At 39.9% G+C, this 20,630-nt stretch overlaps 1 protein-coding gene across 1 annotated transcript in view; it reads left to right on the top strand.

Moving 5' to 3' along the window:
* LOC149251355 (UDP-galactose/UDP-glucose transporter 5B-like) overlaps positions 1-20,630 on the top strand; it is a 245,376-nt gene that overhangs the window by 52,169 nt on the left and 172,577 nt on the right. Inside the window, exon 5 of the mRNA XM_089459369.1 lies at positions 1,304-1,402. Within this exon, the coding sequence (XP_089315495.1) occupies positions 1,304-1,402 (99 nt within the window). The remainder of the gene's footprint in view (positions 1-1,303; positions 1,403-20,630) is intronic.

Genomic DNA, 20,630 nt, shown 5'->3' with positions numbered 1-20,630 from the left:
ATATATATTTGTTGAATGGGGGCAAAATAACCCAAGGGACATGTCTCTTCACACTCTTGGGCCGACTTGACTTTTTTGGGCCAACTTGTCATTAAAAATTCAATTTATTTTATTTTAATTCTCCATAGTTCTTCTAGGCCGACTTAGGCATGCGGGAATACCTCTTGATGCTACACAAAAAATCAACAGGATGTTGTTAAATATAGCAAGTTGGAATGCAAGAACAAGAAGAAGGATGTTGTGAAATGCAAGATCTAGAAAAATAGATATTTCTAGAGTAAACTGTAGGAAAATGATACACCTCATTGCACCTATAAATCGGGATTATGAATATAGTTGGTAATAGTGAGTCATGCCAACATCATGAAGTTGAAGGAATCTTAACGAATTTGGCGTGTTAGATGAATTAGTTTGAAAGAAATTGTAACTTACAATATCTGTTGTAACATTGCAATAAATAGTCTCGTAATTGTGATAAACATGTAGAAATATTCAGGTTTGTTAGGTAAAAACTGGTAATTGATGATCTAGGTTTTCCTAGAGAGATGAGAAGACTTAGGGTGATGGAGAGACCAGAGAATACATTTTAATCCCAATAGGTGCATGCATTGTATATCATTTTGCAATTGATGATTAATGGAAATTGTCATATTGTGAAACCTATTCTCTCTCTGCTTGTATATAAATCCTTAGTACATATTCACACATTACATACCTTATATAGTGGAAAAATTAGAACATCCAAAGAACAAGTTTGACAATGTTGAAAACATGCCTTTGAGTCTCTATGGCTAGTGCTTGATCCTTTGCAAGAGTCCTTTATTGAGCAATGCTTTGTGCATGACAATGAACTGAATGTGAAAATAGCACTAGCAACACTAACATAGAGACCCAAATCATGGCTAAGTATGCTTTGCCAACATGTTAGTTGTTGTGCAACCTCTTTTTCGATGAAGTGGGGTGGTTTGGATTAATTAATCCAAGAACAATGTAATATTTGGGTATATTTGTAAGATTAGAAGTGTGAACTTGAATGTGATTTTGATGTTGACAATTTAATGTTCAGTTACGTCTAATAGTTGAAGTTCAAAACTCGTAACAAATTTTAGTTGTTTGGTGACTTGTGGGCTTTTGAACAAGTAAAGAAATGAATCTTTGTAATTTGTTGGATTCATTCTATTTTTTGAGCTATATTTGCCAATGTTTAGTGTCTACAATTGTCCAGATTTTTTTATATTATAGAATTTCCTGATCTTTGAATACTTTGTAACATTAAAATTTTCTTCTGTTGTCTGATTTGCAGGTTTGGGGGACACTTATAATGCAAAAGAAACATAGTGGGCGTGATTATCTTTTGGCAGTTTTTGTTACAGCAGGGTGTGCTTTGTTCATTTTGTATCCAGTATGAACAGCAACTTAAACTCTGACGCTATTCTATGTTTTGTCTTCAGTTGTGAATCATTCTATCTCTCTACTTTTTGGTTATCTTGAATACTGTGTGACTCTATGACTTTCATGCATTTACCATTTATTTGTTGCAATTGAAGGGAACTAAAATATGTAATGTAGGAGAAAACTTTGATTGTTTTTACTTGGGACTTGTTATTGTGTGCAAAACAATGCTTATTTCAGTTTAGATTAACATTTAGGGACAGGGTCATATGATGAGTTTTTGTTACAACATTGACTTTTAACGCATCCAGAAGAGAGGAAATGAAAGCAATTGATGTTGGAATTATGGGTGCAATGTTTATGTGGCTATGACACATTCATGTGTCACTAATGTATTTGTAATCATGGCTCAGGCCATCCTTTGATCATTATCATAATTTTTTGTAATACTAAGGAGTGGTTAAGGCCCACCTAGTCAAACTTGTACACATAGGCTCATTAACCTCAGATTCTTTGCAACCCTACAATTTTTTGCCAGATGTGACCCATCATGAGGGCAGATTGTTGTATCTATTGTATCTTGATGAGCCAAAAGTGTGACTATTGTTGTACTTATGTATAGTATTGGGCCATGCTTGGATGATTTATGTAAAAGTGTTAGGCCTAGGTGGTAGCCTAGATCGTTTTGCCATCGGTCATGGCACATCCTTTTAGTCCTCGTTTCAAGATATGCATTGCTTTTATGGCTATGGCTACCTATCCCTTTATGGACGCAACTTACCATCATGTTTGTTATTTATGATCTGGATAGGAATGTGAGTGTATTGGGATGCATCTTACTAAGACACATGATCTAGGGGAAGCTCTAGTGATGCTTTCTTCTAAGGTTGTCATACCTGTTTGAGAGCACACTTTCTTATGACCTAGCGTGGACCCCCATCTTATGTATGATCACAATTTGGCTATGGACTCTTGGAGATGATTCTGTTGTTGCTCATATATTTTTCGCATTTCCTATGTTAGCCTCATAGTTCTTGAGGTAGTTCATAGTTATCGAGGCATCAGTCACATCCTTCGAGGCACAAATGGGTGATTTACTCATGCATGGACATCCTCTACATATGCTACATTGAAGATCCTAGAGCACTCTCTCTTGTGATCACTTTTGGTGCATTTTTCCTCTTAAAGGACTGACCCATACATGTGACTATTATGACAGTTGTTGGGTTTTTTTATGACATGATTTGATGTAGAGGGGCACTATTCATGCCTTGTGCAGGAACTTTGCTTGAGATAAGGCTGTTGACTCGCCATGAGGACACCATTTGAGCATTTGTGAGCACAATTTAAGGAGCTGTCCACTTCTTGAGGTTCTTTTCACTCTTTTGATGAGGACATTCCACATTATGAGGCTAGATATTGGATGTTTCCTCACCTGGTAGGCTTCTACACCATGATTTTAGCCTTGGACTACACCTTTTCAAGGGAACACTGCATCTAAATCAAATCAACCATTTTTTTTGTGGGATTTCCGCCTCATACGAGGGTTTTATGTACATGCATCATCATCTAATTGTAATTGTACTTGGTCCCCTTGCTTGTGTGGATGACATTTTGTTTTATAAATTTATAATTCTTCTAAGCTAATTTTATGGAGAAAAAAATAATAAAGAATGAGGAGTTAGAAGCCTCTTCTATAAAAAAAGCTCTCCTCTCATTCCAAATTGTTGTGCATTGGTGGATATGATTTGAGAATACAATTTGTTGAGGATCTACCTATTGGAGGTTTTGGTGTCAATTCTTGGAGCTTTCACTTTATTGATTTTTTTTTTCTTGGTGCATCAAAGATTTGTTATGGTGATTCGAGATTTCTTCTAGCTTTCAAGATCAATCCATTTGAGGGGTTTCTATACCACTTGGAGAGGAGATGTCCTAGGGTTTATTCACTTCCTTCTCTTTTTAGCTTAGTTAAGTGCTTAATCCATTGCTTTGTCTTTCATCTTGGTTACTTGGCAAGGGTTTAAGTATTTTTTTTCAAGTTATAGTTGTTCTTGTTAGCGAAGGTCTTTTTCCCTTGTGCAATCCCTTCTTCAAGGGTCTTGGTCTTCATACCTTATCTTGATTAGATAAGAGATTGTTCATACCTTAGCTCTGTCATCGACAGTTGACGGTCAACTTGGGTAAAACCAAGGTTATGATCTTCAATGGGGTGAAGAAAACCTCAGACCTTCACTTTCTATTCAAAGAGGAGGAGATTGAGATCACCAGCACGTATACTTACTTGGGGGTGCAATTCTCAGGTCCCCGCTTTAGTTTGCGACCAATGCTTCAGCCTCGAATCAACAAAGGATATGGATCCTTAGCCCTTCTCGAGAGACAGTGCTTTCGACATCACTTCCAGGACATCTCGTCCAAGATGAGCCTCATGGACACCTTGATTCGTCCCACTGTTCTATATGGCTCAGAGATTTGGGGACCGTCTTTACTTGAGTCAGATTGGGCTTCAGCTGAGAGAGTCCAGATTCTTCTTCTTTGCCACATCATTAGGTGCAAACTGACAGTGCCGCAACACATCATCCTTGCAGAGTTTGGAGCTCAGCCCTTTCGGCTTGAGATGGTCTTCAGATTGGTTTCATTCTTGCATCGTGTCTAGGGCTTGGCAGACTCGATAAAGAGTAGGGACCGTTATCCTTACTTGGCATATTTCTCTTCTGAGACTATTGCCTGTTCTACTCCCTCAGGCCGAGCCAAATGTTGGTTTACAGGAGTTTCAAACCTCTTAGAGTTAGTGGGAATTCAGTTGGATCGTCTCCCTCCTTTCCGATATTCCTTAGATGCTCCTGGTCACCTTTTACCTACTAGACATGAGCTAAACAAGAAAATCAGGGAGGACATCTATAGGCAGTTTGTCTAGGTCACCTAGGTCAATCCTCCAGGAGGGTTGCGCCCAAAGATGGCCTTCTATGCTGAGCACTTCTTGGAGTTGAGAGACGGGCTCATTGTTCGACCCCAGTATACGTTTCACCACTGGATGCATGCTCTTTGCATTCCTCTAGGCTAGTTCAGAGTAGGTTCTCATAGACTTCGGGTAGAGACAGATCACCGGGTGGATAGACTGATAGACTTTGCCAGGTATGTCATTTACAGGAAGTGGAGATCGAGGTGCACTTCATCCTTGGATGCCCTGTCTACTACAAGATCAGAGGAAGGTTTCATTGCTTGTTCAGAGATTCTCAGATCCTCGTTGACTTTTTCAGGTACCCTGATCACAGATGTTTGGCCCTATAGATGTAGGAGGCTCTTAGGTTCCGAGCGCATATTCTCCAGTCTCCCATCAGACCAGACCCCACACAAAGGATCACGACATTTTTCAGGGTACTACCTTCTTACAGGGGCACTAAGAGATCGATTGATACTAGCACGTATCCAGACTCCAGATCAGTGAGGATCTGTGGGACCTCACCCTGCCATACGAGATCTCAGCAGCAATTCCGTCTCAGATCCGTTCCTGGGAGACATACTAGGTCCTTTAGGATTCAGCAGCGCGTGAACCCCCCATGGATACGATTTAGTGGACAGTCTGCACTTGCCATCGACTCTTCATCGAGCCAACAGACTTTGTTGAGTTTCTTCAGTGTTATTCTTGCTAAAATTGGCAACTAGGGCCAAACTCCATGTGGATCACCTTATTTATGGCTTCTGATATTTTTCCTAGATTCCTCTTATCCAGAGGTGTAGGATTGATCTAAAGATCATCTGATTCCGATAAGTATTTATGGAGATATGAATTTATTTTGATTATGGACAAATTGTCAAGGTCGGCCAGCGAACTTATGTAGGCTTAGAAGCCCAACAGTCACGCCAATTCAACCTCAACATTTGCATATAAATACAAGGAGCATTCTCCTCATTTGGACAATTCATTCACTCATCTTCTCTCTCTCTCTCCTACGCATAAAAGGAGCCTCTCTCTCTCTCTCACATGTGTGGCTGAAAGGAAGACGTCCTAGGGCAAGGAAGATGCAGAAAGAAGGACGCTAGGGCAGCAGGTCATCTCTTTGACTAGCATTGACCAAGCGTTGACCATCCAGAAGTGCGGATTGGGTGTGGTTGCCTCTCCTAGGCAGGCCGCAATTTTTGGCACAAAAACCGAGGTGATCTGACCTCTGGTTTGACCGGTGTTGACTGCCCTAGTTTAGGGCTGCAAGTTGACTTCAGAAATCTGCAAATTGACTGTACTTTTGGGGTTGTTCAAGGGTTGTTTCTTCAGGCTGTTCGAGGACAAGTTGACTGGAAATTGACCAAGCATTTTAGAGGTCAATTTCAACTAGTTTGACCAAGTTTGACTTTGTTGATCTAGGGTTTGCTGCTGCTGATATAAAATTACAGAATTCAGATTTTGTACTATTTCTCTTTGCTGAACTATTGAAGATAAAAGAAGATTTGATCAAAGGGTTCCCCGCATTGGGGTTTGTCCCTGGCTAGCCGCCACATCTTGTGTCTCTTGTCTTAACTTGTTTCGATCATTTAATGTTCTATCTGCACTTTACTTAATGTATATGTGATTACTAATCTGTGGGTAATAAGAAGAAAAATAAGTAAACTGCCCTAAGCATAGAACATACCATAATTTAACATGGTTTCAGAGTTGAGGTGAAGACAAAGCCCAAGCAAGAGTAAGAGCAAGAGCAATCACCAAAGAGAAGGTTGGCAAGGCTATTTTAAAGAAATCATGGGGTCCTCAACACACTTCCCTGCTGAAGACAAACTTCGTGAGAAGTCTGACTATCACGGATGGAAGATGTCTCCATCTAACATGAGAAGAACAGGAAGTGTTGGACCATGTGAGAGGCGGAATTGTTGAGCCTCCATCAAATACATCCGTTGCTGCTAGGAAGAAATGGACCAACGGAGAAGTCAAAGCAAGGAAGATCATCCGGGACTCTATCGACAAGCACTTGGTGGCCTATGTTTCCGAGTTGAACATCTCCAAGGAAATCTACAATAGACTGGTGAGTTTATTTAAAGTTAATGATGCAAATCAAGTCTTGTTTCTTAGAAATAAGATGAAGGAAATTAAGAAGGGCAAAGATGAGAGTATGCAAGCATATTTCTTAAGGATCACCGAGATCAAGAACGATCTCCTATCTATTGGGGAAGTAATTCCTGACAGGGAAATGACACTCACAACTCTTGGAGGACTGCCATCTGAATGGTATATATTCAGGACTACTCTTCTCAACAATAACGTAATTCCTGGATTTGAGGAATTAATGGCCAGATGCATTCAAGAAGAAACAAGGATGGAAGAGCAAGAAATGCCCATACTTAAAGGTCATCCCTTTGCCTTTTCTTCTCATGCTAAAAGAAGAAACAATTCCGGGGCTAAATTCAAAGGAAAGGCTGGACCAAAGGGTGGAAGAAAAGGACGATGTTACAATTGCAATAAAATGGGTCACTATGCAAGGGAGTGCCCTGATAAAAGGGACTCACACTGGGACGATGATCAAAATTCCTCTCAAGGCAATCAAAGGAATGGTAGGTCAAATGGCAGAGGTAAACGAAGTGCCGAAAATCAAGGAAGAGGACAACCATTCAAAAAGGCAAGAAATTCCAGGTATGAATCTAACACTGTTAACAATAAGAAAGATGAATATTATCTACCAACAGCTCTATCTAGTACTGCTCCCCCAGACTCGTTGGGAAATTGGCTTATTGATAGTGGTGCCTTAAGGCACTTCACTGGTTACAAAGAAGCTCTCTATAATCTGATAGAGAAGGAAACCAACTTGGAAATTGTTCTTGGAGATAATTCAAAATATCCCGTGAAAGGCATAGGAAATGTCACTCTTCAATTGAATCAGGGTAATACCATCCACTTACAAGATGTATTATATGTACCTGATCTCAAAAAGAACTTGGTGTCCATTTCGATAATGGAAGACAAAGGCTACAAGGTGGCCTTCAGCAATGGCAAGGCACGTGTATGGAAAAAGAACTTTAAAGATGCCTTTACTCTTGGGTTTCGAGTTGATTCATTATATCAGGTCGGAGTAAGTCCGCTGCGTGTCATGTCTTGTGACACATCTCTTCAGTTCGAACTATGGAATCGAAGGTTTGCTCACCTTCATTATAAAGCTCTACCCGATGTAAGAAAAATGGTGATCGGAATGCCCGAGTTCAGATTAGAGCAAGAAGGTGTATGTCCAGGATGTGCCAAAGGAAAGCTCAAAAGGGGACCATTCCCCTCAAGCCAAAGCAAGAACTCTGATATATTGCAGTTGGTTCACTCAGACATATCCGGTATGATGCCTGTGAACTCCTTGGGAGGATATTTATATTACCTCACTTTTACAGATGATTATTCTCGCAAGACTTGGATATACTTCTTGAAAAAGAAGGATGAAGTGTTCTCCTGGTTTCGGCACTTCAAAGTCTTGATCGAGAATCAAATCAAAAAGAAGATCAAGACTTTAAGGACTGATAATGGGAGTCGGGACTGAATATGGATCCAATGAGTTTGTTGGGTCCCTATAATACTAGTGATTACCCCATTACTATTGTAGTTGTATCCCTTATTAATATTGTTGTGCCCCTATTGCCCCCATATTGTTATTGTTGTGCCCCATAGAATCCCTCTTGTTATTTTTGTGGTTTTATATTATTATTGTTAGGTCGGCTGAGTTATATTGTGACTCCTTAGACTCCTATATATAGAAAGGAGGTTTTGTCATTTGTATAATCCAAGAATTGCTCATTTATGTAATGTAAAGGAGGTTGCCCCCTCAAAGAGGCTGAATTCTAAGGCGTGGATCTCTCTTTTCTATCTTTTTGTGAGCTGGTTTCATAACATTTGGTATCAAAGCTTTGGATTCTAGGGTTTCGCTGCTCCAAACAGGTCATCGTGGCATTTTAGCTATAATTTTTTTTTTTTTTTTTTTTTTATTTTATTTTTATTTTTATTTTTATTTTATTTTTATTTTTATTTTTTAATTTTAATTTTATTTTATTTTTTTATTTTTATTTTTATTTTTATTTTTTATTTTTTATTTTTTTATTTTTTTTTCCTGCGACGTTTCAGAAGCTAAAAAAAACCCGTTTGAGAAGTAATCGTGCTGAGTCTCGGGTCCAAATTTCAGAGCTTTTCACGTTATATTTGTGGAGATATGATCTGAGGAAGTTGGTCTTTTTGCAGACTCCTGAATTACATTCCAAACAGGTGACCTGGGGAAAATCATCATAACTTTCTCTCTGAGCATCGGATTGAAATTTCGTAAGAAGGTACAGAAAGAGGACGGACTGTAGTTTCTTGTATATCTTTTTCAGATCCAAAGGTTGAAACAGTGACTCGTGGCACGTCGTACAAGTTCGCTCTACTGAACTAGTCTATAATCAGGTCATCTTGGGAGATTGTGCATAACTCTTCCTTGGAGAATCCAACTTGGATCAGACTGGTGGCATTGGAAAGAGGACACAGAGGGCTACTATAGGTCGCAATTTCAGAACTGGATGATCCGAAATTGCAGAGATACATCAGATTCAATATCAAGCTTCTACAAAGTGAAAAAATGTGTGTAGTTTTTTTAAAATTTTTGCATAAGCTTGGTTTGAAAAATTAGTTTGAATCGGTAATTGATGCCCCGAGGAAAGAAAATGCAAACACCTAGTAAGCAACCTGAAAGCTCTAGCATGACTTATGAAGAAGAGGAAGAAATGCAACATGATATATCAAAATTACGAGACCAAGTGCAACAAGTGTCACTTGCACAAAAAACAACAGAATCTAAGATGGATGGTTTAAGGAAAGATGTAGAAGCTAAGATGGATGGTTTAAAGAAAGGTGTAGAAGCTAAGATGGATTGTTTAAAAAAAGGTGTAGAAGCTAAGATGGATGGCATGGAAGCTAAGATGAATGGCATGGACGCTAAAATTGATGGCATGGATGATAAGATGGAAGAATTGAAGATAAATATGAATAAGTTGCTACAAGAAATGGTCACTAATGCTGAAAGGGTAGTAAAAGAAACTCATGATGAGAACAAAAGAAATGTTAATCATGATTCCATAGACTCTAATGTTGGATCAAAGACCCACCATATTCCAAAAATTGATATGAGGAAGTTTGATGGCAAGGATCCCGCAACATGGATATTAAAGATGGAGCAATTTTTCGATCTCAATAATGTGCAAAACACACAAAAAGTACGTATTGCAACTTTATATTTGGAACGAAATCAGTTTGTATGGTATCAATGGCTTTGCTCTCGTAAACAAATTATCACTTGGGCAATTTTTACGGAAGAATTGACAGCACATTACGAGGATACAAAAAGCAACATTTTTTTTAGCCAATTGATAAGTCTCAAACAAAAGGGTTCAATAATGGAGCACATTGAGGAGTTCCAAAAATTGAACATAAGGGTAAAAAATATTCCAGAGGAGCATAGGATTGATGCGTTCATAGGGACTTTAAAGGATAATATCCAACATGATGTTCGCCTTTGGGAACCTGATTCATTAGAGAAGGCATTCAGGTTAGCAAGAAAAATGGAAAACAAAATTATGGCAACCAGGAAGCATACCACTCACAACTATAAAGATGGAAGTGTTGTTGCCCCTAGTCTTCCACAACCCAGAAAGTTGACACCACAACAATTGGAAGACAAAAGAGCAAAAGGGCTTTGTTACAGTTGTGATAGCAAATACACTAAAGGTCATAAGTGTGCTAAGAAGAAATTATTCTACATAGATTGTGAAGAGGAAGAAGAAAAGGAGCAAGAAAGGTCAAAAGAAGAGGATATACTCCAGGAACAAAGCCTAGATAAAGAAGAAATGAATCCGACCATATCTTGTAATGCATTGGTAGGAATTACCACTCCTCAAACCATCAAGATAGAAGGACAAATCAAGAAGAAAAATGTAATAGTGTTGATTGATTCAGGAAGTACCCATAATTTTATTCATTGTAAGGTAGCAAAAGAATTGAATTGCTTCTTATATCCAGCACCAGAGTGTCAAGTGATGGTTGCAAATGGAGGAACAATAAATTGCTCTGGAAAGTGCCATAATATCAAGCTATCCATGGGAGAATATGTATTGACTAGCCCAATGCTTTCCATTCCAATGGGCGGTGCGATGTTGTACTAGGAGTCCAATGGTTACAATCCTTGGGTACAATAGCTTTTAATTTTCAAGAACTTTTCATGAAATTTTCTGTGGAAGGAAAGGAAGTTGAATTAAGGGGTATTGCAGGGAAACTGGGAAAGATAATCAGCTCTAACGGTATGACAAAGCTTCTAAAAAAGGAACGAAGAGGTGTAATTGCACAGTTATGTTCGCTAGATCTTTCCACATTGGAATCATCTATTTCTCTAGATCTCCAAAATGTCTTGGACAATCATTCCAAGGTATTTGAGACTTCCAAAGGTCTTCCACCTATTCGTGATCATGATCATGCTATTCATCTGATTCCAGGAAGTGTTCCTCCAAACATCAGGCCGTACAGATATCCCTATGCCCAAAAGAGTGAAATTGAACGTATGGTTGCAGAAATGCTAGAGGCTGGTATAATTCAACCGAGTCAAAGTTCTTTTTCTGCTCCAGTAGTATTGGTGCACAAGAAGGATGGATCATGGCGCATGTGTCCGGATTATAGGGAGCTCAACAAGCTCACTATTAAAGATAAGTTTCCCATTTCAGTCATTGATGAATTACTGGATGAATTGCATGGATCAATTTACTTCACCAAGTTGGATCTTCGTTCAGGATATCATCAAATCAGAATGAAGACTGAAGACATTCCGAAAACAACATTTAGAACTCATGAGGGTCATTATGAATTTTTGGTCATGCCTTTTGGCCTTACCAATGCACCTTCAACATTTCAAGGTTTGATGAATTCCATTTTCAAACCCTTCCTTAGAAAATTTGTGTTAGTATTTTTTGATGATATACTAATCTTAGCAAGTCTTGGAAGGATCATGTTGAACATGTTGACAGGGTGCTACAATTATTGGAGGAGAAACAATTATATGCAAAAAGATCCAAATGTTTCTTTGGAGTACAAAAGGTGGAATATCTGGGTCATATTGTATCTCATGAAGGAGTTAAGGTAGACCCTAGCAAAATTACAGCCATTAAGGAATGGAAAATCCCCACATCCATAAAGCATCTGTGAGGATTTCTCGGGTTGACAGGGTATTATCGCAAGTTTGTTAAGAATTATGGGAGAATAGCAGCACCTCTAACAACATTATTGAAGAAAGATGCATTTTCACGGACTCCAGAAGCAACAAAGGCCTTCGAGCATCTTAAAGAGGCAATGTGCCAAGCACCGGTCTTAGCTACACCAGACTTCACAAAAACCTCTATTGTGGAATGTGATGCTTCAGGAAATGGAATTGGTGCTGTATTAATGCAAGATGAAAGACCCATTGCTTTCGAAAGTCGTCCAATCAAGGGAAAGTATTTACACAAAGTTTTTTGTGAGAAGGAAATGTTGGCAATACTCCATGCACTTAAGAAATGGCGACTCTACTTAATGGGAAGACACTTCAAGGTAAAAACGGATCATGATAGCCTTAAATACTTTTTAGAACAAAGATTATCCTCTGAAGAGCAACAAAATTGGTCACAAAGATGTTGGGTTATGACTTTGAAATCATCTACAAAAAAGGGAAGCAAAATGTGGTGGCAGATGCACTCTCAAGAAAGGATGAGGATGTGGAAGCATTGTTGTGCGCCATTTCTATTATCCAACCAGATTGGATAAACGAAGCAAGGGAGGAATGGAAGAATGACGAAGAAGTGTGGGCACTTATTCGAAAGTTACAACAAGACTCCAATACGTCTGATACATTTAGCTGGCAAAATGATTTGTTATGGTACAAAGATCGCTTATACCTCTGTAAGAATTCCTTGCTAAAACAAAATATTCTTATGGAATTGCACACTTCTCCCTTAGGAGGGCACTCAGGATTTTTAAAAACTTACCATAGGGTTAAGAAGGAATTTTTTTGGGAGGGCCTTAAATCAGATATTCAAAAGTTTGTGGCGGAATGTTTGGTTTGCCAACAAAATAAAGTTGAAACAATTAAGACACCGAGTCTATTACAATCTTTATCCATTCCAAGCCAACATTGGGAGGAGGTTTCAATTGATTTTATCACAGGTTTACCCAAGTCTGAGGGAAAGAGTGTCATCATGGTGGTAGTTGACAGACTTACCAAGTATGCACACTTTTGTGCATTATTACATCCATTTAAAGCCAGTACAGTTTCTACTGCATTTATGGAAACAATTCATAAGCTACATGGAAACCCAAAGATTATTGTAAGTGACAGAGATCCCATTTTCACTGGAAATTTTTGGACAAAATTATTTTCTTGTCTTGGTACTCAGTTAGCTCATAGCTCATCTTATCATCCTCAATCTGATGGGCAAACTGAGATAGTAAACAAATGTTTGGAAGGATATCTTCGTTGCTTTGTATCGGATAAACAGACACAATGGGTCAAATGGTTGCCTCTGGCTGAATGGTGGTATAACACTTCCTTCCATACAGCAACAAAAATGACCCCATTTATGGCACTTTATGGATACCAGCCACCATCCATCACATCATATTTAAGAGAAAATTCTAAGGTTCAAGCAGTGGAACATCACATCGAACATCAACAACATGTCCTCCAACTCTTAAAGGATAACCTCGTGTTGGCACAGAATAGAGTGAAACAACATGCAGATCAACGTCGCAGCAAAAGAAGTTTTGATGTAGGTGATTGGGTATTCCTACGGCTACAACCATATAAGCAAATGTCCCTCAAGAAAGCTAGGAAGGATAATAAATTCTCACCAAAGTATTATGGTCCGTACAAGGTGTTGCAAAAGATTGGTACTATGGCATACAAATTGGAGCTTCCTGCAGCTTCTCGATTGCACCAAGTTTTCCATGTTTCATGTTTAAAGAAGGTTATGGGCGACAAGCTCCCAGTTCAAACAATATTGCCAGAATTTGATGAGGAAGGAAAAATTATATTGGAACCAGAAGCAGTCACAGAAACAAGAACTCGACAGTTACAAAATCGATCAATTTCAGAGTATCTTATCTAGTGGAAGAACTTATCTGCTGAAGATTCCACATGGGAGGATGAGAATTTTAAACAGAAGCATCCAGAACTACTGAAGCGTTGAGGACAACACTTTTTTGAAGGAGAGGGGCATGTTGGGTCCCTATAATACTAGTGATTACCCCATTACTATTGTAGTTGTATCCCTTATTAATAATGTCGTGCCCCTATTGCCCCCATATTGTATTGTTGTGCCCCATAGAATCCCTCTATTGATATTTTTGTGGCTTTATATTATTATTGTTAGGTCGGCTGGTTTATATTGTGACTCCTTAGACTTCTATATATAGAAAGGAGGTTTTGTCATTTGTATCATCCAAGAATTGTTCATTTATGTAATGTAAAGGAGGTTGCCCCCTCGAAGAGGCTGAATTCTAAGGCGTGGATCTCTCTTTTCTATCTTTTTGTGAGCTGGTTTCATAACAGAGTTTCATGACTTTTGCAAAGAGGTTGGCATTAAGAGGGAGACTACTACACCATATACCCCTGAGTAGAATGGTGTGGCGGAAAAGAAGAATCGTACAATTGTGGAAGTTGTCTGTGCTATGCTCCATGATCAAAGACTTCCAAAGTTTCTATGGGTCGAAGCTGCAAATACCGCCGTATATGTACCAATGTTTTAAGACTCCGACTCGGCCGGCTCGATTTCAATGACTCGGTCGTTGTAAAAAATACATTAAATATTTTTTTTTTTTTTATAAAAAAACATAATTTTAAAGATTTTAAACATAATTTTAGAGATTTTCATTCATGTTTCCAAACACACCTACAACTGGAGTCCTTGCTGGCTGTGAGACTGAGGATGGTGGATTGGGATCTGCATTCAACTGAACAACATGTTCAAGTTCAATTGATGTCTCGATATCTAAATCTAAATCAAGATCCTCATCAAGATCAAACTCTGCTGGACGACTCTCCACTACCCAATCTCATGTTGGATCAATGTCTTCCAACACAATGGGATCTGAATCATGTCTTTTGTTCAGCAAATGGTTTCGTCTGAGCCGGAGGTTATATTGGACATAAACTAGATCATTTAACCGTTTTTGATCCAAACGGTTTCTCTTCTTTGTGTTACTTGGGAGCAGGAGCGAAAATGGGAGCGGGAGCGACATTTTCAGAAGCTCCTGGTTTGGGAGCGAATCCCAGAGGAGTTCGACAACCAATGTCACTAACATCAAGGTACATAGAGGGATTGGTGCTCTTGATTAAATAAGAGTTCCATACCCTAATACATGACAAAATTCAATGGAAACATTGCAATCCTCCAATCTTGAAATCCTAAAAAACTGATAAGTCTGCTGGATTTTGAATGAAATCTAAAATTCTACTTTCTCCATATGAAATCCAATGAGGCCGAAACCACTCTCAAACATCCTGAGTCATTTCATGGTAATGATAAAAATTTAAGTAAAAGGATGAAAATGAAGATTAAGGAGAATGTCACTTTTACTTTAAGAATTTAACATTACCATGAAATTTGAATAGCATATCAATAGTAGAGAGCATTTGAGTGTGTTAAATAGGGTTTGGGAGGGGGAATGGACCCCAAATGACATTTAGCAAATTCATATAACACCTTGGAGTCCAAAACAATCAGAAATCACCTTAAAAGTCCATTAAAAAAATATTAAATTGCTGTTTAACATGTTCTGGGCCGGCGTGACTCGGCCGAGTCATAACAGAAACGGCCGAGTGGCTGACTCGGCCAAACGTACCGTTTCAAAGGCCGAGTCATGGCTGAGTGTATCGGCTCGGATCAACTCGGCCGTTTCGGTATCGAAACGGTCGTTTTTTAAAACAATGATATGTACAAAACCGATGCCCTCATCAAGCATTGGGTTCCAAGACTCCCGAAGAAATGTTCACCGGTGAGAAACCTGACGTATCTCATTTTAGAATTTTTGGAAGCCCTGTATATTTTCATGTGCCTAAAGAGAAAAGGAATAAATTGGGTGCATCTAGAAAGAAAGGAATCTTCGTGGGCTATAGCGAAAATACTAAGGGCTATAGAATCTATGTAGCTGGTCAAAGGGAAGTCAAGGTTAGTCATGATGTCACCTTTGACGAAGATATGGCTGTTAGCAAAGTAGACAATCTTCCTACTTTAAGGGGATCTAAAGAAGCTGGCACCGGGGAACCGAAGGAAAAGGAAGATGAGACGATGCCCAACGTTAAGGGGATCTAAAGAAGCTGACACCGGGGAACCGAAGGAAAAGGAAGATGAGACGATGCCCAACGTGGAAGAAACTATGGATCCTATTGACCCTCCTCCGCAAGAGCCTTCCTCTTCTAGGAAGAGGCCTTCATGGCTTAGGGGGACACTTGATGATGCTGAAGGACACATTGCACCCAGAGGAACCTTCCGTGAAAGTAAGACGTCGAATAGTTATCAGGGATACCTGACCATCATGAGCACGATCATCCAAAATGAACCTTCGTCATTCACAGATGCTGTCAAGCATCAGGTATGGAAGGATGCTATGACCGAGGAACATGAGTCCATTATGAAAAACAATGTTTGGGATGTGGTCCCCAGACCCCAGGACAAAGCAATTGTCACTTCAAAATGGCTTTACAAGATAAAGCATGTAGTTGATGGAAGTATGGAAATGTATAAGGTTCGTTTTGTCGCTCGTGGCTTCTCCTAGAAGGAAGGTATAGACTATGACGAGATATTTGCACCTGTTGCCCGATATACCACCTGTTGCCCGATATACCACCTGTTGCTCGATCATAGCCCTTGCTGCTTCGCAAGGATGGAAACTACATCAGATGGATGTCAAGGTTGTGTTCTTACATGGTTCGATCAAAGAGGAGGTCTATGTGGAGCATCCTGAAGGATTTGAGTTTTATGATCGAGAATCTCATGTGTGCAGGTTGAAGAAGGCCTTCTATGGGCTAAAGTAAGCACCCCAAGCATGGTATGAGAGGATCAATAGCTACTTGATGAAGCTGGGATTCACTAGGAGTGAAGCCGACCCTAACCTTTACTTTAAGGTTATAGATGACAAGCCTCTCATACTGGTGCTATATGTTGATGACCTCTTTCTAACAGGTGCAGACCCTCTCATTCACGAATGTAAGAGGGAGCTGGCTTCTGAGTTCGAGATGAAAGACCTAGGACTTATGCACTATTTCCTAGGACTGGAAGTCTGGCAGAAACTAGGGGAGATTTTCCTATCTCAAGGAAAATATGTGGTGAAGATATTGGAGAGATTCGGCATGGTGGACTGCAAGCCCGTAACTACCCCGATGGAGCTTGACTTCAAGAAGTTAAGCAGTAGTGCTGCCGGACCTATTTTATGAAATGCTACTAAGTATCATCAACTCACTGGAGCATTAATGTTCTTGGTGAACTCCCGTCCGGATATATGCTTTGCAGTCAACACATTGAGTCAACATATGGTTGAGCCTCACCACTCACATTGGATTGGTGCCAAGAATCTGTTGAGATATTTTCGTGGCACAATCACTCATGGGTTGAGATACATCGCTGGAGATGTGAGACTACTTGGGTATATTGATGCTGATTGGGCAGGCAGTGTGGTGGACCGAAAGAGCACTTCCGGGTGTTGTTTCTCTTTGGGATCTGCCTTGATATCCTGGATGAGCAGGAAGTAGAAGTCAGTGGCTTTGAGCACCGCCGAGGCAAAGTACATTGCTGCTAGCATGGCCTCCTGTGAGGGAGTTTGGTTGCGAAAGCTCTTCAGTGAGCTGTTTGGATTTACATTGGATACCACCGTGATCCTGTGTGACACCCAGAGCGGGATCCGTTTATCAGAGAATCCCGTATTTCATGATCGCTCCAAGCATATCTATATCAGATACCACTATATTCGAGATATGGTGCAGCAAGGAACAATAAGGCTCCAACATATCGGTACAGATGAACAGGTTGCCGACATTTTGACAAAGCCCCTAGGAAAGGTCAAATTCCCGACTTTCCGAGAACGACTTGGTGTTGTTCAGAGACCTTCTTATGAGGGTCGAGTATGATGTATAGAGCTCTGGGAGCTCTAGGGGGCACGGGGTACTTCTTGGAGCGACATGTGACCACAGGGCGACTCACCATCCCCTGGTGGTGCACTATGTACAGGGTAAAGGTTCAACTTTCCCCTGTGACACCTCATGGCGACTGTGGAACATGATGATTAGTTCTCCGGTGAGCTAGGATGATTCGTTCTCCATGGCGACTGTGGAACAGGATGATTAGTTCTCCTGCGGGCCAGGATGATTCGGTCTCCGTGGCAACTGTGGAATAGGATGATTAGTTCTCCTGTAGGCCAGGATGATTAGTTCTCCGTGGAATCCACTAGACAGGATGATTCGTTCCACTATGGACAGGATGATTAGTTCTCCTGTCGAGGCATCCTACCCATGCAGTCTGGGACTCATGGGAAGTACCTCTCATCTGATCAATGAGAAGGGAAATGAGGATAGGGACCATAGTAGTACTATCGATGGACGCATCGTTGTATCTACTGTACTCCCTATGCTAGGATGACCTCCATTGATCTGGGATCAGTGAGAGTGGTTCACACTCTAAGACTGACTTCGGGTCAGTGGAGGATGGTTTGATACATCCTCGATCATTTCTTCTCCTTCATAGATCGAGTAGAGCAGAGTGGGGTCAAGCTGTACAGGACAATGCATTTGATGGATGGATAGCAGCGACGGTCTGACGGATTGCAGATGAAGTTCTCCCTAGTTGAGAGGGAGTGTTAAAATTGGCAACTAGGGCCAAACTCCATGTGGATCACCTTATTTATGGCTTCTGATATTTTTCCTAGATTCCTCTCATCATCGAGAGGTGTAGGATTGATCTAAAGATCATCCGATTCCGATAAGTATTTATGGAGATATGAATTTATTTTGGTTATGGACAAATTGTCAAGGTCGGCCAACAAACTTATGTAGGCTCAGAACCTCAACAGTCACGTCTATTCATCCGCAACGTTTGCATATAAATACAAGGAGCATTCTCCTCATTTGGACAATTCATTCACTCATCTTCTCTCTCTCTCTCTCCTACACATAAAAGGAGCCTCTCTCTCTCACACGTGTGGCTGAAAGGAAGATGTCCTAGGGCAAGGAAGATGCAGAAAGGACGCTAGGGCAGCAGGTCATCTCTTTGACCATCATTGACCAAGCGTTGATCATCCAGAAGTGCGGATTGGGTGTGGTTGCCTCTCCTGGGCAGGCCGCAATTTTTAGCACGAAAACCGATGTGATTTGACCTCTGGTTTGACCGGTGTTGACTGCCCTAGTTTAGGGCTGCAAGTTGACTTCAGAAATCTGCAAATTGACTGTACTTTTGGGGTTGTTCAAGGGTTGTTTCTTCAGGCTGTTCGAGGACAAGTTGACCGGAAATTGACCAAGCATTTTAGAGGTCAATTTCAACTAGTTTGACCAAGTTTGACTTTGTTGATCTAGGGTTTGCTGCTGCTGATATAAAATTACAGAATTCAGATTTTGTACTATTTCTCTTTGCTGAACTATTGAAGATAAAAGAAGATTTGATCAAAGGGTTTCCCCGCATTGGGGTTTGTCCCTGGCTAGCCGCCACATCTTGTGTCTCTTGTCTTAACTTGTTTTCTGTTGATCATTTAATGTTCTATCTGCACTTTACTTAATGTATATGTGATTACTAATCTGTGGGTAATAAGAAGAAAAATAAGTAAACTGCCCTAAGCATAGAACATACCATAATTTAACAATAAGAAGAAAAATAAGTAAACTGCCCTAAGCATAGAACATACCATAATTTAACATTCATTCAGCATCAGATGTTAGGAGAGATGGGTCTGATCCTTACATCTATTAGCTCTTGGATCTTCTTCGCTAGGGCCAGATGTTGATTTACTTCATACATTGTATCTTTGATTTACTTCGTGCATTGTATCTTTTATAAGAGACCGTTTGGTTCTCTCGCTTTGTACATACATCAGTGTACTCAACAATCCCTTTGACCTACTTTGTGGTCATTAGTTGGACATAAATATATTTATCTTATCTTATCTACCCTAGGGTTCCAATTTATCCCTAATCCTTAAGATAGGATTGACCAATTTTTAGAGGGGCTTCTTTCTTGAACCCATAAGGCCTAATTGGAGGAAATGCACTTGTCTCCTTCCAACAACCAATCAAACACCCTAAAATCCAAAATTCTTACTTTTGTTTTGTTTAGAGAGAATTCTAATGGTAAAAAATGAAGGAAAAATATAATTTTAGATTTCTTTCATTGTCTAGTGCAAAGTTCACGGTTCATTTTAGTCACATTCCTTTTTTTAGTTTCCCTTATGACATGGTCAGGATGGAATTCTAAGGTTGGATGCAGCTAGGTCACATGAGCTAGTTTACTCTATCAACAGGCCTAGGAGATTTTGGAGGGGTTTCGAGGAGTTTTTATGAGGTCCGATGACATTCGCTTGGTATATTCCATCATCCGCACAATTTGCCTTTTGTTTCGTTGCATTCCGAAAACTTTCAAAAAACAGAGTTATTAATGGTCAACTCGATTAATTACGTTTAAGGGTGGCATTCCAGGAGGATTACTTGATAGAACACCTTAGTGTAATAGCTCACTGGAACCAGAACAAGAAGATCTACAAGATGGGATGGTTAGAAGTGAGTTTTAGTAGCCTGAGGAGGCATGGTGGCCAATTTACCATTTTCACACGTTAAAAAGATGTTTTAATTGAAATAAAAGAGGGAAATGTGCTCAAGGATTAAAATAATAATAAAATAGGAGGTTCTAGAGGGGTCCATCAGATCTATAAAAGAGGAGGAGGCCATTAGAGGACATCTTGGATTTGATCTTTCTTCTTGTATGAGAGGTTTCGAACTCAGTTCTCTACTTCATTGGTAGCCCTAGGATGGAAAACCTCAGGTGATTCAATGAGATTGGGCGAGTACCCATTTCCCTTTGGTGAATTCATCCAGAATTCACGGGAGAGCTTAGCAGTGACATTTCAGTTCAGTTTTGGAGGGCCAACACAACATTGGAGCAGATTCTTGAGGCCAATTTTCCATCTCAACTATTTTTATTGTATTAGCATGTAAACCCCAGTTTCTATTATACTAAAATCTGAGATTGTTTATGCTTAC

Source organism: Pinus tabuliformis, chromosome 7 (genome assembly GCF_031772625.1).
Source record: "Pinus tabuliformis cultivar Carrire ecotype Pingquan chromosome 7, CPIR1, whole genome shotgun sequence".
Lineage (NCBI taxonomy): Eukaryota > Viridiplantae > Streptophyta > Pinopsida > Pinales > Pinaceae > Pinus > Pinus tabuliformis.
Note: the sequence above shows the minus strand (reverse complement) of the source record. Positions and strands in the feature narration are given on the sequence as shown.